Here is a 24,081-nt window from a genome sequence, read left to right as displayed (position 1 = left end):
TTCAGTACCCTTACTTTTTAAATTTGTTATAGCTTTCACTAGTGAGGTTGTCTTGCGTAATATATTTTGTTGTTAAATGTATGTCTATGCATATTATAGCAACTTTTAGAGGGATTTGATATATAAATTTCCTTGTCAGTATGTACATTTGTATATTACATTATGTAAGAAGCATTTCCCTTGAAGGGATCAATGATTGGCTGAAACTATAGGTTGGGGTGGGAGTTATATGCTGAGATTTATAGAGATTTCGATAAATTTGAATTTTTCTTCTGTCAATTTTTCCTGCTGTTAATTAGGTTATTTGTTCCTCAGTGTTTATTTTCACTACTACTACTACTACTACTACTATGACTGCATTTACTTCTAGTGTTAATACCTGTACTATTATTTTCGCTATCAGAAATATGAGGTGTTTCAATATGGAAAGGTATGGTGTTAGCTTTCTTAATTTTAGGGCTCGTTAATAGTAATTATTTCACCAGTTTCTCTGTTTTTAGAATAGCTAGAGTTAGAACTAGTTACTTCCCCATTTTTAACTCCATTTTACTCAGACTACAATCTTTGAGTTCTTTTGTCATAGATTGTGTATTGGGATTTCTATCTTCTTTTAGGTTTGCTGTATTTTATGAGAGAGAGACTTAGTTTTTATGTAGTACAAGGGTGTTCAGCATTCTCATTAAATATTTGTTCATTGGCCGACAATTTAGTTATTCTAAGTAAAATATTTCTAACAAGATTATCTATAATTGATCTCAGATGATTAAATAGTTTCTGTATGTAGTGTAAGTTTTTGTTTGGTTTGTGGTAACAAAATTGCAAACCACAAGTTAGATCAAGAGTACATTTAAGAAATTTTACCTTTTTCACATAGTACTGAAAGTGATAGATGAAAACTTCTAAAGAATCTATTTAGTCTTTTATGGAGCCTTTCTGAGGCAGAAGGGTCACTGTTATTTGCAATCTACTCATCATTTCTGTATAGTTCTCTGCTGAATTCCTAAGAGGATCTTTTCATTGAGCAGCTAAAACAGTCCAATCAAGTCATTTAACCTGAGTCCAGTGAAGCAGTTGTAGGCAAATAGTTGTGGAGCAGTAGAGAATGGTTATATAAACCTGTATTGGCCAGAGAGAAGAAGAGAGAGAATTGCTGATGACCCTCAAAACCCAATGAAATGAATATCAATCAGGGGTTGGGGTGAATCAGATGATTGACTTTCATCTCTGTGGTTGTAGAAATAAGAGATGCTCTGAAGACTCATTTCACATTTCTCATCAGGCCATTCGTCACAAGTCCACATCAATATGCCTCATTCTACACCAATGCCCCTGAATCCTCACCATTTTTCACAACTCCATATCAGAGCTTGTCATTCCATACCAAGGATTATGTTTTTAATTAAAGAGTAGTTTCCATCTCGTTATCTCAGTTGTTCTGAAATTTTATTTTATTCCCATTCTACGGAAATTGCCTCCAATAAAATAAGAAATAGGCTTCACCTTTGACCTGTTGGTGTCAACCAGTTGTCCTGTTTCATGGCCTATAGAGCTTTACAAAGTGTCAACATGAAGTAAACAAGAAGTGAATGTTCCCCTGGATAGAGCAATAGTCACTAATAGGTATGCAGCTAGGTAGTCTGTGATGTGTTGGCTTAACCACCCTACTCTAAAGACAGTGATGGCATTCACTAATGTGATGTGTTGCAACATGCAATGATATAGTGTACACTATAGAGGTGTTGTACCTTACTCTGGCTAAAAGAACTTTCTGAAACATTCCAATGTAAAATTCTGGAATTACTTTAGCAAACCAGAAATATTGACAACAGATTTTTTAAAATTTTTGCTTTCACACTTCCATTAAATGTGGTCACACTGTATGATATTGTTGCGCCTGTCATATTTTATGATATGTCTCACATTGTATGATATTACTCCTGTCACATTTTTATGATCCCTCTCACATTGTATGATATTATTCCTATCACATGACATGAACCCCCTCACCTGTCTATGATCTGACTGTATCACCCTATCCATATATACCCTGTAATATATACCCTGTAATATATACCCTGTAATATATACCCTGTCTCCCTTTTATGACTCCTGTCATAGTCATTGAAATAATTGTGATGCCTTGGTAGTTTTTATCTCTCAAGAGAGGACTTAACAACACACTGAGACAATTGTTCCATGTCTGTGTTTGTCTGTGCGTGTGTGGTACCTCATGAAGGTACAAGTCTATATGTGTAGCCTAGTGTGGAATATTTCAGAGGATTCCAGATTAGAGGCTGCTGTGTTTTGTCCTATGTTTAATGATGTTAGCTGTTGCTGTGTGATATGTTACATTTGACGTGTGAGGTTTTAGATGTGATGTGACTATTATACTTTCCTGCAGCATCCGGGCCGGTGAAACGGGGCAACACATGGAACGAAGGGGCAGCAAGCTCAACGACAACAGCTTCAACCACAGCCATGAGCAGCTCAACTAACACAGGCACGTTGTACCGTCTTTGAAGCATTCTTAACCAGCACAAGTACAGTCGCTCTGCTGTCTCTCACAGCATCGTCATTGGCGCTGTGTCAACGTAATACAATCAAATGCAGTGTGCTGCAACACTGCATACATGTTTTCAGAATTTAAGATGTTGTCCCTTCTGGCTTTAGTCATAAGATTGTTTTTATAATCCAATGCACTGATGTACATATGTGTGTGTGCATTTGCATGTGCATAAGAGAGTGTATCTGCGTATATAAATGAACCTACGTGTGTGTGTGTGTGTGTATATGTACCTAGTAAGAGAGTTGTTGATGTAAATTTTCTGGCAGTATTAGATTTAAGATTTTTCATATTTTTTACTGAAGCTGATATAAATGTAATGCATCTAGTATTGTGTGTGTGTGTATATATATATATGTATATTATATATATGTAATATATTATGTATATAAACATATGTAATATCTGTGTTATGTATATATATTTAATATATATATATATTTGTATGTATACATGTGTGTATGTGTGCACTATATGTTTATGTATGTGTATATATAATACATATATTGTATATAAACTTTGTGTTATATATACATAATATATGCTGTATGTATAGTATGTGTGTGTATTATATGTATATATGTGTATTTATATATATATGTATATATATATATATATACACACACACACACACACACACACACACACATACATACTTCATGTGTATGCGTGTATGAATGTGTGTCTGTAATATAGATATTTGTTTATTTTCTCCTAGTCTTCACATTAAGCCTCTTCCATTGATGTGTCGTGAAGCCTGTTCTTTGCCATTAAACGTTCCAGTCGATGAGTCTCATGTTTTCCATTCTCCTTCCAACAGTCCTTCGCAAACACAGCAACTTCATCAGCTTCCTACAACGTTTCTTCTTCACTCGACCAGCCCGGAACCAACTGAAACGTTCTGGCATTGTGAAAGAGCGAGTGTTCGGCTGTGATCTCGGCGAACATCTACTCAACTCAGGCCATGATGGTGAGAAGTTTTTATTTTCTTTCTTTCTCTCCTCATCCTAAAATGCACACTGCTCCCCATTTCTCCTTTTTTCCCTCTCTTTTTGTCTATATGTATATATATATATATATATATATATATATATATATATACATATATATATATATATATATATATATATATATGTATGTATATATTCTGTATGTGTGTGTACATATAGCGTCATTGTCATATCCTGTTTTTCTATGGGTTAGATGAGACTATGTAGGGCTGTTTCTCCATGGCCAGATGCTCTTGTTGTCAACCCTCACTTGTTTCCAACTGAGTTGCTATTTCCTTGACTTTCAAACAATGAGCTGTTTCATGGCTGGGCATGTAGAGGCATTGACAATCTTTACAGTGACATTGTTTTTATGCAGTGTGCAAATGCTGTCAACACATTGGGTTGAAAAAGAAAAACCATGCTGAAAGTTGGATTTGAACTCAACAGTAATCATACGAAGGGGTACTGAAAAGTTTCTGGCTTTAAGGGAGAAAGGCCTTGTTAGAAGCTCAATCTTCCGAGATCTCTTACAGGGCTGTATGTACTCAATGTCTTCAACTTATAAACCTCAACTGGCCATTTGGTACTGACATCCATCATTCATTCTCACCCTTTATCCAACTTCAACAACACACAAAGTATTTTAATTTCATTATACAATTCCTAATATTTAATTATCATCATCATCGTTTAACGTCCGCTTTCCATGCTAGCATGGGTTGGACGATTTGACTGAGGACTGGTGAAACCTGATGGCTACACCAGGCTCCAATCTGATTTGGCAAAGTTTCTACAGCTGGATGCCCTTCCTAACGCCAACCACTCCGAAAGTGTAGTGGGTGCTTTTACGTGCCACCGGCACGAAGGCCAGTCAGGCGGTACTGGCAATGGCCACGCTCAAAATGGTGTATTTTACGTGCCTGAATGGCTAAGAGAGTTCACCCAACTAAAATAGGAATCTAAGGGATCCATTGGTAAAAAATGGTTGAGAACAACTGCATATGATAGACAAAATAGTGATTGCCCATGTACCATATAATGAGACAAACAAAACAAGGTAAGGATTATTTATGTCCCCCTGACTAAGAAATACATAAGTCTAATTAATTGCTCTTTCCTCTCCCACCCAGTGATGTAGGAATGTTTCTGTGCTCTTACATAAATATGTCTTTTATATTCCAGTTCCGTTGGTTTTGAAGTGTTGTGCTGAAGTGATTGAGAAACAAGGGATTATTGATGGCATCTATCGCTTATCTGGGATTAATTCAAACATTCAGAAACTCAGGTAAAATTATCTCCCACTTTTGCTACCCCCACCCCTATATCTCTCTCTCTCTATACAGTAACACCAGATGGGACAGAATCCCACTTCTTACCTGTCACTGTATTCTGTAACATGTGTGTAACAATTGGTCTACCATTGATAGTTTTCTCATTTCATGTTTACTAGACATGTTGGATTGATTTTTCCATATGTGGTGGTGACATTGGACTGTTCCATATGTGTGTAGATGGTACTGGACTGTTCCATGTGTGTGTGAGTGGTGTTGGACTGTTCCATATGTGTGGGGATTGTATTTGACTGTACGTCTATTTTTCTAAGATAGAAAAATAGGTGATGGGTGTATGTGTAAATTTCAGAAATTATTCTTCCTTTTTCACTACCACACCCAACCCATATATATATATGGGTTGGCTGTGGTATATATATATATGTATATATTTGTGTGTCTTTACCTACAGTGTCAAAGTCATCTTATAACCATTTCCTTTGTCTTTTAACAGATTAGCATTTGATGAGGATCGGATGCCAACCCTTACTGACGAAACCTACTTACAGGACATCCACAGCATCAGCTCCCTTCTTAAGATGTATTTTCGAGAACTTCCAAATCCCTTACTCACATACCAACTCTATGATAAATTTGCTGTAAGTCCTTTGTTACTTTTACTGGGGGATTCAGTCCTAGGGATCTCAGAATTTGTTTTCTCACTAAATGCAACAACAATTGAGATATTGATGTGTGTGTGTGCCTGTGTCAGTGTGTGTGTGTGTGTGTATATATATATATATATATATATATATATATATATATATATATATATATATATATAGAGAGAGAGAGAGAGAGAGAGAGAGAGTTGTATATGCATGCACACAACTCGGATATACTTACATATAAGACTGGTGTACAGAGTGACTGTAACTTCAAAGTTTCATCAGTAAAGAGTTGTTTGAAGAGCATCCCTTTGTTGATAATCATATATTTACAATAAGCCATTTGTGTTGCTATCTTCCCACTGTTGCTAATAATTGTAGACTGTATGTAAATATCCTCCAAACTTATATCTCTGCTACATAAATTAATGATGACAATGACAATAATTTTATCATTTCAGAAAGCTGTTCAGGCAGAAGACAAACTCCATTTGATCCATGATGTTGTTCAGCAGTTACCCCCACCGCATTACAGGTATTTTGGCTTTGGCTGCCTAGTCGTAGTTCTTTGTATTTCAGATAAAAAGGGTACAAGTTCAAACCTCAATGACCAGCTTTTTGGACAGTGCACTTGATTTTTTTTCTCTGTGTTTGTCATGGTTAAATGTTTAGCATTAACTTTTTAACCCACGCTCAAATGGTGCTTATTATGTGCCACCAGCACGGGTGCCAGCAAGCGGCACTGGCCACGATTATGATTTCGATTTCACTTGACTCAACAAGTCTTCTCAAGCACATCATATCGCCCAATGCTAACAATAATTATTATTATTATAATCTTACTACATATGGTGATTTGTCACAGTTATCCTTCTAAGTATATCTCTGTCTAAACCCCCCCTCCTTCCTCTCCTTCTCTCTTGTCAGCTTCGACAAGACACAATTAAAAAGAATTTATAAAACAAGTTTTTGTTGCAACAAATTAGTTATGGTTTTGTAAAGGGTCCTGCTGAGATATGGTCCTTCATCGTACTGCATGTTAGAACAGGTCCATTATGGTTGAAGGAGGTATTGATATATGTTAGGACTGATCCATTATGTTTGAATTAAGTATTTAATTAGAATGAACCGTGACAAACGTTGCAAATATCCTATAGACAATATTCTCAACAATGCCATTCACAACAAATTTCTGCAGTTATCTTCTGTGGCCATTAAACATAAGACATAAAGGGTGGCTGGCAACCTGGTTAAGGTCAACTAATGCAGAAATGCAATTAATTAATCAATAATCTAAATGAATTCTGTTTTCAAATGTTTACCTTATTTTTTACTTTGTAGAACGACTGAATACCTCATCCGACATCTGGCTCGAGTTGCAGCTTTTGGCACTGAGACAGGAATGCATTCCAAAAATCTGGCCATTGTCTGGGCACCAAATCTCCTCAGGTTTGTCATGTTTTCTTTTTTCTTTCTTTTATGGTCTCTCAATTGGTACAAAACTGCTACAAATCAATCAGCATCAACATCTATTGATGCTCTGTACCTTCACATGGATGAGCTGTATACACAAATGCATGTATGTATGTGTGTGTGTATATATATAATATATATAAAATCATTGATTTCTCTCTCTTTCTATATATATATATATATATATATATATATGTATAGCATAGGCTCGAAACACAAAAGATTGAAGAAAAGTAGGGCGATAATGAAGTAGCGATTTATGTAAAAAGTGGGGCAATAATGGGAGTAGTGATTCATGTAAAAACAACAAAATAATGGGTTCGTTTGGTTAAGTTTTATTTGTGAAATACAGTTGCTTTGAATTTGCTTCAGAAGGAGGTCTGAGTTTCAAGGGGACAGCAGCCTGAAAAAGTTTGGGAACCACTGGTCCAGCCCATGCTAGCATGACATTTAGACATTAAATGATAATGATATATGGTTCCATTGCTACTCACTTTGTTTATATGTTTGATCTTTAATAAAAAATACCTGAAAAGCACATACACACGTGTGTGTGGTTGCTGTAGAATGAAATCTGTCATAAAATATTTTGCTCTTTGTTCCAGATCTAAAGAACTTGAACTTGGTGGTGGTGTAGCAGCACTCCAGGGCGTCAGCATTCAAGCTGTAGTCACAGAATTCCTTATATGTTATGCTGACTTAATCTTTAGTGATAAGATGCCCTCCTACTCCTCACCAGAACTCAGACGTAAGTTGTGAGACTTTTACTTTATATAAATCTTGTAGTCAATCTCTGGAAATGGACTGAGGTAAGTGTGACACAGTGTGCAGTAACCACACAGTTGAGGACAAAGGTCAGTATGATGGGGTGGGAGACTGGTATAGAGCAGTGCTTCTCAACCACTTTTTACCGATGGACTTCTTTGATTCCTGTCTTACTCAGATGGACCCACCTGGCCATTCAATCATATAAATTTGAGTGATGTTTCTCAGTCTGTTACGATTTTATGTTCGTTAACTCTTCCTAGACCGTTGGTGCAAGGACAATGAAACTCAAACCAGCAACTCTCCTAATTCCAAGGAATGTCCTAAGGGGGTCTATTTTTTTAAGGGCCACCTAATTGGGGCCACACTGACCCCAGTTTTATTGCACTTTAAACTAAATACATGGCATTGGTGACCAAATCGGAGCAATGACAATGAATTTCATACCATGAACTCCCAGGGAGTATCATGAGGGGTTCAATTTCTGAAGGACCGCTTAAATGGGGCCCCACTGACCACCACCACTATTTTTCTGGCATTTACCTCGCTCCTATGCTTATTGATTAAACTATAATCAGCATCAGTGCTTAACACATTTGCGGAAATAAGTTTGGGCATTCTAAATACCTTCACGTACATTCAAATCGAGATAAAGAATTATAACAGGTACATTTCAAGTGTGGTAGTGTGGATATTTATATTTTGTAGTTTATGAAACATATGTCTAGTATTTTTTTTAAAATCCTATTATATTTTTATAGTTAAATATTATTAAGAATTGTATAAAAAAATATGTTAGAATATTTTATAGAAGTGTAACCAATTTAGTGTGGATAAATTTTGAGTACAAAATTTTATATGGACCCCAGTTGAGAATCTCTGGTATGGAGTGACAAAACATTATTATTGTCATTATTATTATTATTATTATTATTATTATTATTATTAAGGCAGTGAGTTGGCAGAATCGTTTGCATGTTGGGTAAAATTCTTAGCAGTATTTCATTTGGCTTTACATTTTGAATTCAAATTCTGCCTTTCATCATTTTGTAGTCATTTTTTAAAAAAAAGGACCAGTTATGCACTGGGGTCGATGTAATTGATTTACAACCCACCCACCTCATCCCCGAAATTGCTGGCCTTGTGCCAAAATTTGAAATCATTATTATTATTGTTCTTGTTGTTTATTGCAGAATCCCAGAAGAAGCCCCGCCCAAAATCACTTGCAATATCCACGCCAACCCGGTTACTCACTCTGGAGGAAGCTCGTGAACGAGTACTTTCGTCTCACAACGTTCCCAGTCAGAAATATATTGATGTTGGTGGTGGACCGGAGAAGTTACCACCGAAATACCACACAGTTCTAGACTTACCAGGATACAAGTAACTCTCTCTCTTTCTCTCTCTCTCTCTCTCTCTCTCTTCTTCATCTTCCTTATTTCTTTCATTATTTTCCTTGTTGTCATTGTTACCATCATTTTCCTCATTGCTATGTTGTCATCTTCTTAATCTTCATCATCACCTTTTTGGTACTTTCTAAGCTATTCTGTCATGATGCTTTGCTATGAATTAGAAAGTACAAATTTAGGGAGCAGTGATACATAAAGGTAGCGGAGCTGCTGCATACAAATTCTAGAAACATTACAGATCAGAGGAACAGGAAATAAGAAAACATTCCAAATAGAGGCTGTTTGATTAATTTAGAGAAACTGGTATTTTAATATTTATTATTATTAATAAATTCAGTCATGAAAGCTAAGAAATTTATAAATGTAAAAATAAGATATTTGTTGATGGAGAACTGTGTCATGTAGTTGTGACTTCAACTTGTATTAAAACCTTGTTAACTGACACTGTGAAACAGTTAAGGAAGGCTGTAAATCTTGCAGTCTCAGCCAAGACTTAAAAGGTAGGAGAATCCGTGTTGAATATGGGAACCATAATATAAAGGGAGATAAGTCATTTCTACTTCCGAACTCTCTTGTACTCAAAGGAGGTCTACTTAATTCCTCACTTACTTATAGTCAGTATTCAGAGTTAGCACTTGATCTATTATTATCATTATTAAGGCAGCAAGCTGGTAAAATTGTTACTGCACCAGACAAAATGCTTATCAGTATTTCATCTGCTGCTATTTTCTGAGTTCAAATTCCACTGAGATCAACTTTGCCTTTCATCCTTTCAGGGTCAATTAAATAAGTACCAGTTATGCACTGGGATTGATGTAACTGACATAATTCCTTCTCCCAAATTTGAGTCCTTGTGCTTCCAGGCAACAAACTAGCAGAAGTGTTTACATGCCAAACGAAATGCTTAGCGGCATTTCTTCTGGCTCTCTACATTCTGAGTTCAAATTTGTGCAATGTCCAAGCCTTGAAAATACTCTCCCCCCCCCCCCCCCCAACATGTTTTCACAGAAGACTGGAAATGAAGGACACTGTTTCCATGATGATGACACTCGTCATCACACTATGTCAAGGCAAGGAGACAGTAACTAACACAGAAACACACACATGCACTCACTCTCTCTCTCTCTCGCACACACACACACACACACACACACACACACTCTCTCTCTCTCTCTCTCTCTCTCTCTCTCTCTCTCTCTCTCTCTATATATATATATATATATATATATATATATATATATATATATATATATATAAATACATACGCATACAAGACAGGCTTCTTTCAGTTTCCATCTACCAAATCTACTCACTGCTATAGTAAAAGACACCTGCCCAAGGTGCCATGCCATGGGACTGAACCCTGAACCATGTGGTTGGGAAGCAAACTTCTTACTACACAGCCATGCCTGCACCTATAATTCTCATCCAATTATTCTCAAGTGATACTTGAGGGTTCACTTATGCTCATAGACAACAACAAAAAAATTGACCCATACTCAACAATTAGAAAATTCTGCTTTATTAGTGTTAGCCCCAGGATGGGACACTAAACTTTGAAACTTTTGTCTTTTCAGGAAGAAGTCTCGAGATGCTAGCAGTATGACTACCCTCAATAAACCAAAGAAGTCTCCAGTCAGTGGGTGGAAGTCATTCTTCAGCAAATCTCGGACAAGCAGTGTCAAACAGAAAGTCCGCAAATCTAGTCTGCAAGGTTCATTGTATGACAGTAAGTATTGCCTTGTTGATTTTTAATTAGGGTTGGTGGTACTTCAAACAACCCAGTCATTACAACACACCCTTATTGTTACGTAAGATGCATAAAGGAGTACAGTTCACAAGTATACTCAAACAATTCCAAAATAAAGCCAGTCAACTGATAACTGATTCTGTGACCACAGGTTTCAATCACTGACTTATAGACATGTTGTATTTTCTCACTGTGTCTTTTACCACCACCACCACCACAGCCTCTGTTCCTCTGAGGCTATATACCTTTTCCATCCAACCCCCTCCTGTTTCCTACTCCCACTTTCACTCATGCTGTCTGCCACATAACCTAACCCCCTCTTTGCTCCTTCCTCTATCACTCATGCTGTTTTGCATTCGTCTTCCCTTTGGCCCCTACCAATCTTGAAAGCCCTGCAAAATATCCATTAACACTTTGCTCCTTATTTTCATTAAAATCCTAGCTATTTTCTTTAACTCCCCCCCCACACACACACACACACAATCTCATTATGATGACGTCTGTGATGACAGCAATGAATGGTGTTGTTTTGTTTTTTGCAGCCGATGGTATTAGCAGTGTTTGTCCAAGCAAGGCCATCACTGAGGAAGATGTACACAATTGGAAAAAGAGACGGTTACGTTGTGCCAAAAGTGCTGAGTCATTGTTATCATTATCTAGTCATAAGAACAGTGTTAGCAGTTCAAGCAGTAACCCACGTGGCTTCATTGACCCTGGCATGGTGGTCAACTTGTACACAGGTATCCCATTTTATGCGCACTCTCTTCTTTCACTGACTTTCGCAAATTTGATGTGAATTGATCCAAACTTAGCAGACAGTTCAGCTTAGTTTATTAGTACTCTACAGCATCATCATCATCATATGGTGGCAAGCTGACAGAATCATTAGCATGCCAGGCAAAAATGCTTTGCAGCATTTTGTCTGCTGCTACATTCTGAGTTCAAATTCCGCCAGGGTTGACTTTGCCTTTCATCTTTTCAGAGTCAATAAAATAAATACCAGTTGAGTACTGGGGCCCAATGTAACTAACTAGCCCCCTCCCCTAAAATTTCAGGCCTTGTGCTTATAGTAGAAAGGTTTATTATTAGACAGATGGAAAAAGTGCCTTGTGGTATTTGTTTTGGCTCTTTACATTCTGAGTTCAAATCAAACTGAAATCAACTTTGCCTTTTGTTTCTCTGGGGGTCATTAGAATAAAGTATCCGTCAAGAACTGGAATTGAGGATATTTACTCACCTTCTCCCTTTAAAATTGCTGGCCTTGTGCCTAACTCAGAAATGATTGTTGTTGTTGGTATAGTGGATTAAGGGATTCTGTAGAGAGATGGATTAAATGACCTCTGGTAATTTGCTGCATACCTTCAAACTGTGAGTTCAAATCAGCCTCGGTTAACTTTGCTTTCTTGTATTCCTAGGTTGATAAAATAAGGATCAATTAAATGTGGGAAACGATTTCATTAATAGATTGCTTCTCCTAAATTCATGGTGTTTTTTGCCTGTGTTTAAGAAACCATTGGATTGACAGAATTGGTAGAATATTTGACAAAATGCCTTTCGTTATTATAGTCCTTTGTTCTGGGTTCAAATGCCATCAAAGTCAACTTTACCTTTCATTCTTCTAGGGTCAATAAAATAAGATACCAACCACGTATTGGGGTTGATTGAACCAAATAAACCTCCTTCTAAATTTCTGGCCTTGTGTTTGTTACAATTTTATGTTGTTGTTACTGCTACTATTACTACTACTACTACTACTACATGTGGATCTAAATTAACTGACTTTCTTTTAATTATTGTGCATGTGCTTTAGGTGAAGACCGCAATCGTATTTGGCAACACAAACGTTCACTGTCCTCCGATGCTTCAACTGGACTCCGTCATCACGACTTGCTACCTTTTTATAATTGTTCTCACAAAGAAGCAACAGCTTCTGCCGTTGATTTTAGGACATTACCCCAACATGATGCCAGCAATGAGGGTAAGAAACAACACTGGACATCTTTACTGATTGATTGTATTATTTCCGAAGTCACATGACCATACCACTACCATCACACATTCATACAACCATCGCTATTTCTACTGTAGCTAATATCCACTGCTTATCATATGTCCATACCACCAGCATATCCTACCTCTACTATAGCTACCTTCTACCACCGTCACTTGTTCATACCATCAGCATCACCTGCTTCTACTCTATCTACCATTTGCTACTGTCACATGCCCATACCACCTCTACCAACACCATCACTTACCTTTAGTCTAGCTACCATTCACTGCTATCACATCACATATCCATACCACCATCATCTACAGTTACATATCCATACTACCTACCATTCACATGTCCATACCACTACCATTATCTATGGCAGTCATAGGCAACCTTTGACCTGCAGGACTTTCTGAATGGCACACCCAACTACAAATTACCTTGAGCATTTTCCTTGGTGCAGTCTGCCTAGTGATGAACCATGTCTCATCAGAAAAGGTTGTCTATGGCTGATCCTTGGTCACATGATCATACCACCACCACCTTACATGTAACTCTATAACTCTTTCATCTCAGTATATCTGTTCATATTATACTCTCTCCTGCATTGTAATAACGTTAAACTGTAAACCGTACTGTATGACTGTTACACTGTGACATAATATTGTATAGCCATGTTACACTGTAACATGTGGTATTGTATGACAGTATAGCATATAGTACTCCTGGTATATGTAGTATTATATTTATACATCTCACATCATAAAAAAAAATGATATTGCCATGTCACCTTATATAGTATCATCTGTGATATACTATGTGCATATCGCATGTTTTACACACCATTGTCATATATTTGAAATAAAGCATTGTTCCCTGTTTAAATATCACAGTGAATATGTTATTATTTCAATCACAACTATTGGTGCTAGTTTAGAAGACATCTTTTGACCATATTACAACAGCACTATTCGCTAGTTGCTAGAAAGATCTTTTCAGAGCTCTGAAGGGTATGTTGCTGATGTGTTGCTACCTTATATCTTTCACTTGTTTCAGTCACTGGACCATTACCATGCTGGGGCACCACTTTAAAAGGTTTTGGTTGAATGACTTGACCCCAGTATTTATTCTTTTTTAAAACCTGATACTTAATTCCATCAGTCTCTTTTACTGAACCACTAAGTTAACAGGGATGTAAGCAAACCAAAACCAGTTGTCAAGCAGTGGTGGGGGACAAATACACACACACACACACACACACACACATATGATGGGCTTTTTTCAATTTCCATTTGGTTGGCTTGTGGCTATAGTAGAAGGCACTTGCCTAAGGTGGGACATGCAATGGGACTGAATCCACAACCATGTTGTTGGGAAGCAAACTTCATGCCACACTGTCGCACCTGTGCCTATGGAACCCTCCTGTCATCCCAGTGGGAAGGTCTTGTTGTTTTCTTCTCCTGTCTTATATATCTGGTTTGTGTGTGTCATAACTGTGTGATTTCATAATGAAATTCCTACAGCTTGGGCTTTGAAGCAATTTCTCTATTCCGCTGTCGTTGATTTACCTCTTGTCTCTAATGTTGTGTAATGTTGTCTGTCGTCTTCCTGTGGTGAAACCGCTAAAAAGTAAATAAAGCCACTCGTTGATGTCTGGCTGATTCCTCTGTCGTTGCAGATCTTTCATTTGAGTGGCTGCTGATGCTTCAACTTTAACTTGTTCGGTGACTTTTTTTTTTTTTTTTTACAATTAGTTTCTAAAAAAAAATATTTTTTAAAACTCTCCCTCACATCTAACGATTTATTTCTACTGACCTTTTGCATCTCGGTTGCCACACTTCATTGAAACTTACACAATGTTTTGTTACAGTTTAATACATTACAACTGTTATATTTGTTGTTGTTATTATTATCATTATTATTATTAGCACGTGAGACAAAAATCCTTAGCAGCATTTCTTCTGGTTCTTTCTGTTCTGAGTTCACATCCCATTGAGGTCAGCTTTTTGCCTTTCACCCTTTCAGGGTCGATAAAATAAAGTACCAGTCAAGTACTGGGGTTGACGTTATCAACTTTTCCCCTCCACTCAAAACTGTTGGCCTTGTACCAGAATTAGAAAGAATTCTTATTAACTTTATTTCTCACATCATATTCAATAACCTGTTATTTAGTGGATGGTGGGAGAGGTGCAGCAACTGAAGGAAAAGCCATTGATGCAGCTGTCAACAGACTCTACTGGTTTGTGCACCCCAGTCTTGTTGGGGTTCAGCTCCCTAAAGGGTCCAGTAGTTAGTGGAAGCAACATGTATCCCTTGATTTACTTTATTCCTTAAAATGAATTTGGAAAAGCTGAACTTTTAACAGATCTTAATTATTGAAATAATTGAAGATAATTTGTCGTTTAACCCCAGGTCAGCTCTATTCAGTGATGTCCTAATGTAACCATTTTGTCGTTTTGGTTTCTTTTTTTTTTTTCAGACATAGTGTATCTAGGGTTACATCATCCAATGTGTATCTTCTTCTGAGAAGATTTGGGTCTTTCTAGCAGAAAAATAACAGTTTAGAGTTTTATTTGTTGGTTAGTGGAGACAACTTGTTCTTGGGACAGGTTGTATAGGGGTAGATTGTGGCCAGCTAGGTACTTGAAGATAAGAGGTGGATAGTAACTGGTTGAGTATTTGGTGACAACTTTGTCTAGTATAAAGGGGTAAAATGTGGCCAGTTGAGTACTTAAGCTGTAAAAGGAGCCTAAATTTGTCACATTGTTCAATTAGTTATGTCTCTAATCATCTTGTCTCAGTTTGGTTGATTGTTCCTGGCTTATTTACATGGAGCCTGTAGTCTCAGCTTTTAAAATGAATAATGGTTTAGGTAGCCCTGCTCACACTCTTGCGAGTTATGGTTCTATGGAAACCTAACCAACACATAAATCCTTTTCTGTGATTATCCAGTAGCTCTCTGTGGGTTGATTTTCTGAGGTTTGAAGGCTCTGATTAAGGTGAGATAAACAGGGACATTTAAAATCCGAAAGGTTGTCTATGGCTGATCCTTGGTCACATGATCATACCACCACCACCACCTTACATGTAACTCTATAACTCTTTCATCTCAGTATATCTGTTCATATTATACTCTCTCCTGCATATTATACTCTCTCCAATATGTGAACCTGTAAAACCTTCTTCCATAAAGACAGGTTGTTTATGTGGTTCCTTTCAGCTCAATCCCAACAAGTAATTGGTCAACCATGTTTATGGCAACCCGCATTGCCAAGTATGCTAAACATTATTGATGTGCAAGCTGTAGAGATTCTGTCTTGTTTGGGATGTGAATCATGTTGTCCAGTGTTCTTATTCACTTGCCAACTTATTGTAGCTAAGAGCTTGTCCTTCTATACAAGTCAGATATATCTGTGATAATACCTTGTGTACAAAACACGGGGTTGCAGAAAGAAGAGGGCTTAGATTAGAAGTAGAGCTGGTTTATTAGAGACTGACTTATAGATATGTAGAGGGACTGACTGGCCATGGTATTTGAAATGTTATATATAGTGTTTAGGACATGATAGAGGTGGTAGTACAATGTGGAGGGGGACAGGGCAAAGAGGTAGTGTTAGGTAGTTGTTGTTGTTGGCTGTCCATTGTAGGTTGACATTGACTGTTCTTGTTCCTGTAATTGTCTCTGGAAGGCTTGTGTGTGAGATACAAGGCCTGCTCTTGATCTACAGCAAAGATGACATCTACTGCAAGTGAAGTTACTTGACACAACGGAGAAGTGACATCTGCCTCCTCAATGTTTTGGAGGTGGCTAGAATTACGAGCTTCAGCGATCAGTGCCATTCATCATGCCACAGGGCCTTCTCTTCCCAGGTGTCTGGGAAGATGCTGAAGTTCTTCATATATCTCTTCAGCACATTCCTGCATTGCAACCTCTGACCACCACAGTTCCTCCTGCCCTGACATGGTTCAGCATAGAAAACTGCCTTTGGGAGCCTGCTGCCCTCCGTCCTGCAAACATTTTGTAATAAAGACTAGTTAACTAACAGAGGTCCACTATAGACTAGTTAATAAAGGTAATAACTAATTAACTAATTGACTAATGATGGTTAACAAATTAGCTAGTGAACTAATTAAGTCAATAACTAATAATTAACTAGTGAACTAATGGAGGGTAAATAAATGAAACTGTTTCAGCTGAGAATTGAAACCGATTCACAGATTTGGTTTATTGAAAACTTAACATGCTGCACCAACAGCTTCATGTCAAATATTATTGATGCTGTTGATGATGATGAGGATGATTATGCTGTTGTTGATGATGATGAGGATGATTGTGCTGTTGATGAGGATGATAGTGATGATAATGCACACTCTACTAACAAGTAGCATGATGTCTGTCTCACCATTCTGCATGTGTTACACCTTGATTGGTGTCACACCTCCATTGGTGTCGCACCTCCATTGGTGTCGCACCTCCACTGGTGTCACAAGAACTTGGAGGAGGACGGGGAGGAGGAAGAAGGTGATGAATGGGAGGCAGAGTTGTTTTGTTATTTTGTGTTTTTGGAGGTGGGTATTATTGTTTGCTCTGATTTTAGGCAACGGGCTTGTTATCACATTTGGAAAATTCACACACACACCTCTCTGTCTCTCCCCCTGTCCCACTTTAGGGCCACTACACATCTTGTTGCTTTGAGTTACTTCATGTAAAGTGTGCTGAACTAATATACACAATAATACAGAAATATACACCATATGACATATGCAACAATATACACAGTGATGTATACAATAGTACAATTACACATGCAATAATACAATATACACAATATAATGGTATATAAAATAATACACATAATATATACAATGTTACAACGATACACACTAATACAATAACATCCACAATGATATACAAAATAATACACAAAATATTATAGACAATAATACACACAATTTACACAGTAATATATATCAATAATATGCTCAATGATATACAATAATATACACAGTACACACAATTATATATACATGTCTGCAATCGTGTATACATGTATAAAACGATTTACAAAAATGGGACATCTTAGCAAACCATTCAGGCTTATGAGAGGTGGCTGTTGTGATGTAAACACAAAGCCACACACACACACACACAGATAAAGCTACCACCACCACCGCCACTATGACCACAACATCCACCACTACAACACTCCTGCCACCCCAACCATGACTATTACCCTATGTTTGAAGCATGTAGCCCCGCTGTTCAGTTGCACAACTAGCATCAGTGTTTGGTATTGAAGGGTTTACTGTGATCATCAATACTGTTACACTTACACCTCACCACTTACACTGTCACTATCTCAACACTCACCTTACACTCTACACAATTACATCAACCTTTTCTCACTGTTTTATACTAACATTATTTTACAGTTACTCCAGTCCTCTGAAACCCTTTCACTACAGTTACCCCAGTTCTGCTAAATCCTCATGTCACAGCTACCCAAATCCTATTAAATCCTTCTGCCACAGTTACCCCTACCCTTTCCCTACAGTTACCCACTCCTGTTAAACCCTTTCCCTACAGTTACACCAATCCTGTTAAACCCTTCCCTACAGTTACCCCAATCCTGTTAAACTCTTTCCCAGCAGTTACCACAATTTTGTTTAACCCTTCCACCACAGTTACCCCATTTCTGTTTAGCCATTCCACCAGTTACCCCATTTCTCTTAAACCCTTCCTTCACAGCTACCCCAATCCTATAAACCCTTTTCACCACAGTTACCCCAACCCACTTAAACCCTTCCCCCACGTTTACCCCAACCTGTTAAATCCTTCCATCACAGTTACCTAACCCTGCACTTAACCCAATCCTGTTAAACCCTTCCCCTAATGTTACCCTAACTGTTTAACCCTTCAACTATAGTTACTCCAATATGTTGAACCCTCCACTTCCCAGACTGCCCCCATCTGCAGAAAGAAGGGGAAGAAAGGAGAAGGAAAAGCAGGAGATGTAAATAGAAACTTAAAACTGAATTCTTCAGTTATCCTGTTAAGTAGAAGACCCCGTAATTTTCATCCAGTCTTTTCACTTGAACAAATCCTGTATGATAACAGCTACACTGATGTGTGTTCTTCCTCACACTTTACCACTGCTAGAGCATGCTTGGGTGGGTTCACTGCTGTAAACCTTTAGTTTAAGACATGTTTGATAACTTAATTTAAATTAAAAAATATTTTCATATATTTGTAATATAAATAATATATATTTTCAAAGGATAACGGGTTGATGTATATTGTGCTTTATGCTAACCTCTGCATTACAGACAGACAGACATCTGTTGACTTCTACATTAGAACAAAACAAAGAGAGGTCATAGCTCAGTGTTAATCATTGCTTTGGAACACTCATGTTTAATGTCTCTGCCTTTAATAGCATTAATGAGAGGAGGGGAGATACTGGGACATATTATCAAATCTATATATGTTTATTGTTATTGCAAATATTACTAGACTTGTCCACAACACTGTTTCTAATCTTCTTGTTCCATCTTTCAGATTCTGGCTCTTCATCCAGCAGTGATTCTGATGCTGAGAAGGATCCAATACAGATACGAAATATTCATGGGGACGTACATCAGTCATTCATTCGTGGAGATTCAACACGACGGGCTGTCACTTACCGCAAGACGTCATCAGCTCCATCAACTCCTCAACAACAAACCAGACAGATTATATCAGAGAAAAGCAAAACTCAGGAAGAACTTGGAAATGAAAGTGACTCTGATAATAGCATGGATGACTTTTATGAAGACAATCAAGATCTTTATCAAATGAAACTTGTAAAATCAGCTGAATTTTCTCAGCCCCTTGATTTGGACAATTTTCAGCTGATGTCTAAATCTGATGGCTTTCTTGTTGCATCTTCTGCAGCAGACAATGATACTCGCAGGAATCTCACTGATCAAGGTATGAACAAAAATCTAATAGCACCTTCTTTTATTCAATGGAAAGATGGTCCGGCTGAGACGTTACCGAATAGTGGCCATGGTTTAAATACTGGCCAACGACAAGCTTATTACTCTCGGTTCCATGATTATGCAGAAATTGATGAAAGTCAGATCTCAGCACCAGAAAGTGTGGTAGAAAGAACAACAAAAGAGTATTCCTTGAAGAAAAAAGAAAAGGAACTTGAGCTTAAAGCTGGCACCATGTCTAAGAAAGATGGTCATGTTGATGAAGTGCCTACTTCTAAGGATTCAGCTCCAGAGAGCACCACTCAACTACGATCGGATTTACTTTCGGCAATAGCTAAACTTGAAGACAGCATCTCACCAATAAGTTACATGCAGAAAGATATGTGTAAATGCCTGAGTGTACCATCAGATATTGGTAAATCTTTAGAAAATGTCAATTTTGGTAGCCAATCGGATTTGATGTCTGGGGTTAGCATCAGTGAACTCTCTCAATCTGTGGACAGTATCTCAGTTAATGATAGCACGGACTTCAATTTGAGTTGTACTTTTGCTGCAAATCCTTCTCTTTGTACAGATTCCGCTACTGCGATAGACCTCTGCAAACAAATCAACAAAGCTTTCACTAATTCTATGAAACCCACACGAGAATCTCCAGAAAAAGGCACCCGAAAATCCACCTCGGACATTCCTAATTTAGTAGAAGGAGAGAAAGAGCCATCGAAAATGGTAAGATTCAAGCAAGGCAGTAATTCTTTAGATGAACGTAAAAGTTGCCCTGAAACTAAGAATGAAGGTGACCAAACCAGCTCAAATAAGAGCGCAGAACAAGTGGGTCATGTTGGTCAGCTGAGTTCATCTGTCAGTGATAACTGTGTAAGGAGGGAAAAGAAATCTAATGTGGAACCCACCAAACGTTACTCACACCATATTTTGGAACATCCGAAACCAGAAAGTGTCAACCCCTTGTTTATTGTTGAAAGTCCCCCTAGTTTAGAGAGCCTGAACAGCTTCACCCAAATGTTAAAGTTCTATGACCCTGAAGAAGTGAAACATATGATGGCAGAATCTTCTGACTACTGGTCACGGCATTCACAGACAACTTCTGAAGATAATCAGACAGCTTCTAGTCCAACTTCAAATATACTGCCACTTGCTCACATTGAAGAAAGTAATCAATTATCGCCTCTTGAAAACAACACAATGATGGGGGAGTCGAAAGAACACACACCACTCAGTAGTCCAAGTACAATCTGCAAAAGTCCAGTTGAAGGACGCGCTAAAGATCTAGATTTATCTGACGACAATGATAAAGATGACAGCTTGAAGGAAAGTAACTCTTCGTTGCAGAGAACTTTTGATGGAAATTCCTTTGAAGATTTTTCTAATGAAACTTTGAAGCAGCTTGAAGATACCATGGAAAGTGATATCATGGTCCGATCTTTACCTCCAGAATCATCCCTCACCGATTCTTTACTCAAACCTAAGACATCCCAGTCCATTCCTGGATCATTCAAAGATAAAACACAAAGTGAAATCAATCTTAGTCGTTCTTCACGGAAACTTTCATCAGACATTAGCAAAGATCAACTAGATTCTGCATCTGATTCAGCTTACACATCTGAGACACCATCAGTGAAGAGATGGGAAAGTATGGAAGTCAATCCCTCTCTGGATTCTGTTCTAGTCCTGTCTCCAAGGCCTGTCATCACAGTACCACGTCCTGACTCAGAGTCATCTGTTCCTAACTTTGACTCTAATCAAAGTAGCTGTGATCAATTGTCTGTTAAGGACTCCAGTGAGACTCTTATTTCATCACCACACTCTCCTCTAAGTATGAAGAATATATATGGCAATAATCGTCCTCCACAATCTTCTGTTGCTGATTTAGACAGTATCCTGAATATGTCAAAAGAAGAGCTGGAAGATGCTGAAAAGATTATATTAGCAGGAGATGATATTGGTGCCAGTCGCCAGATTCCTTTAGCTAGTCCTGAAGTGTCAGGAATAAGTGACCAATCTGAACAAGATCAATCAAGTGAAGAGAAAAGCTTAAATTCTCAAACTGATTCACATCAACATAGTAATAGCAAAGAGACTTCAAAAGGATTTGGTGCCTTGAAAAAATCATTAACAATTCCAGTGCTGGGACAGCCACAGAAAGAAGCTATGACAGATAACAAAATGTGTGAGAGCAACAAGCCATTAAGTCAACCAACATCTCCTATTAAAAGTCCTAGCCACAAAGAAGGAATAGAAAAACTTCGGCGTTCATTCATTGCTGATCGGAAGGAGTTTGTCAGTCAAAATTCCAAATCCCCTCCAAATGAAAATGAGGAATCTGAAATTAATTTAGGTTCTAAAGATACAAATGTTTCCAGAAAAGACCCTGTGTGTAAAGGGTTAGACAAAGCAGGGGACAAAATAACTGTCCATAAAGAAACAGTGAAACCAGAGGAGAATAAGAAAATTCCTGAAGCAAATAAATCAAAAGATAAGACTGTCAGCAAAGATACAGCAAAATCAGGAGACAACAAGACTATTGGTAAAGATATGGCAAAATCGGGAGACAATAAGACTGTTGCTAAAGATACGTCGAAATCTGGAGACAGCAAGAATGTTGGTAAAGATACATCGAAATCAGGAGAGACTAAAATTACTGGTAAAGATACGGCCAAGTCAGGAGATAGTAAAACCGTTGGTAAAGACACGGCCAAAGCAAAGGACAAGAAAATGTCTGAAATATCTAAATCTGGAGATAGTAAAATTGTTGGTAAAGATACGACCAAGTCAGGAGATACAAAAGCTGTCAGCAAAGAGACAACGAAGACAGGAGACAGTAAAACTGTTGGTAAAGAGGCGACCAAGTTAAGTAAAAGAGAAACTAACCAGAAACCATCAAGTGATCCTAAGAAAACTGTGTCTGGTGGTCAGAAAGAGGAGAAAAGCCATTCCATTGGAAGTGAGTTACAATCTTCTAGTAATCGGCTCTGTCAGATTTCACCCCCTGAAGAAGAGGTCCTTATTCAGATCCGTCCCACACTGAAAAGATCCTCTTCACCAAGGAGAAGGCTGATTGAGAAGATGAAAAAAGACACTGAAATTCACGAGAAGAGACCAAGTGTAAGCGAAGAAATAATTTCAGCTTCAAACTTGGCAGCAGCTGCTTGTGGAAAAAGTTGCCGGCCACAACAAAACACAACACCACAACAGATTCCACAATCGACTACAGGTTCGAACCTTACATGTGATGATGATGAAGACGATGGGACAGACTTTTCCAAGGCTCGCTCTCTCGACAGTTTGCTGTCCAATTTAAAAACTAAACCAAAATCAGAAAGCAAGAGCCAGAGAAATGATGCATTTCGGTGTAATATGACCTCCAGCAGCTCCGATGTTCTTCGAGGTCAGAGCAAGAGTTCAATGGGGACGGCAACATCATCTGACCTTGAAGTGATTCATGACCCTGAGATGACCGACAGTGTATTTCTAGAAAACTGCGCTGTCGATGTGCGAGAACGTAAAGAGTCAAGAGCAGGTAAAAAATGTGCAACAAATATTGCCAAAAACGTCGTTGATGGCAGCAGTAACAGGTCATCATTGGATGAATCTGTTCTGCAGGTTGCTGCTGAAAGACATACTGCATTTGAGGCTGCTAAAGATGGCTGCAGCATACAACAATACAACACTGCATCTCTGAAATACCCCAAAGCCAAGAAACTACAGAATTTAAAAGAATTCTTTGAACATGAAGAGTTGAAGAACAGACCAAACTATAATCGATCTGCTAGTAGCCCTTCAAACCCAAACTCACCCACTTGTCCACGGTACCAAAGACAATACAGAGAAAGTGGTAAAAAAAGGGAGTCCAGCCGGAAAGACTCAATGTCCCCTTCACGGTCTCGTGAACGGGAAGCCACAAAGTCCACCGCTAAATCCAAAACAGATACCAACAGCCAGGGACGCAGCCCAACTCCTAGTGCCCATAGCCCAACCCCTAGTGCTCATAGTCCTACCCCTAGCAGTCGAAGCACAACCCCAAGTGGCCGAAGCCCGACTCCGAGCGGTCGAAGCCCAACACCCAGTGGCCGCAAGCCAGCTGCTTTAGAGAAATGGCAGCGTGCTGAATCGCACGAACGTGATGGCAAGCAGACGTGGGAGATGGGCGTCGACTATGTGCTTTGTAAATCACCAAAATCTAAATCAGAGTCTTCAGCAG

General features: G+C 38.2%; 1 protein-coding gene across 17 annotated transcripts in view; it reads left to right on the top strand.

Annotated features, from left to right (window-relative positions):
- The window catches only part of LOC106869848 (uncharacterized), a 202,785-nt gene that overhangs the window by 175,577 nt on the left and 3,127 nt on the right, over positions 1-24,081 (top strand). For 9 of the 17 annotated variants that reach the window (XM_014915765.3, XM_052975037.2, XM_014915759.3 and 6 more), the window contains 12 exons: positions 2,402-2,500; positions 3,384-3,533; positions 4,738-4,840; positions 5,341-5,485; positions 5,956-6,029; positions 6,836-6,943; positions 7,573-7,715; positions 8,926-9,115; positions 10,719-10,870; positions 11,434-11,631; positions 12,702-12,869; positions 19,447-24,081. The exon at positions 19,447-24,081 is cut by the window's right edge and continues 3,127 nt beyond it. In XM_014915765.3, coding sequence (XP_014771251.2) covers positions 2,402-2,500; positions 3,384-3,533; positions 4,738-4,840; positions 5,341-5,485; positions 5,956-6,029; positions 6,836-6,943; positions 7,573-7,715; positions 8,926-9,115; positions 10,719-10,870; positions 11,434-11,631; positions 12,702-12,869; positions 19,447-24,081 — 6,165 coding nt within the window. The remainder of the gene's footprint in view (positions 1-2,401; positions 2,501-3,383; positions 3,534-4,737; positions 4,841-5,340; positions 5,486-5,955; positions 6,030-6,835; positions 6,944-7,572; positions 7,716-8,925; positions 9,116-10,718; positions 10,871-11,433; positions 11,632-12,701; positions 12,870-19,446) is intronic. The other 8 variants (XM_014915761.3, XM_089337947.1, XM_089337945.1 and 5 more) reach the window with 1 other exon arrangement.

This window comes from Octopus bimaculoides, chromosome 20, assembly GCF_046866305.1.
Source record: "Octopus bimaculoides isolate indiv1 chromosome 20, ASM4686630v1, whole genome shotgun sequence".
In the NCBI taxonomy this organism is placed as follows: domain Eukaryota; kingdom Metazoa; phylum Mollusca; class Cephalopoda; order Octopoda; family Octopodidae; genus Octopus; species Octopus bimaculoides.
The sequence above is the reverse complement of the archived record's forward strand: the minus strand, read 5'-3'. Positions and strand labels throughout refer to the sequence as shown.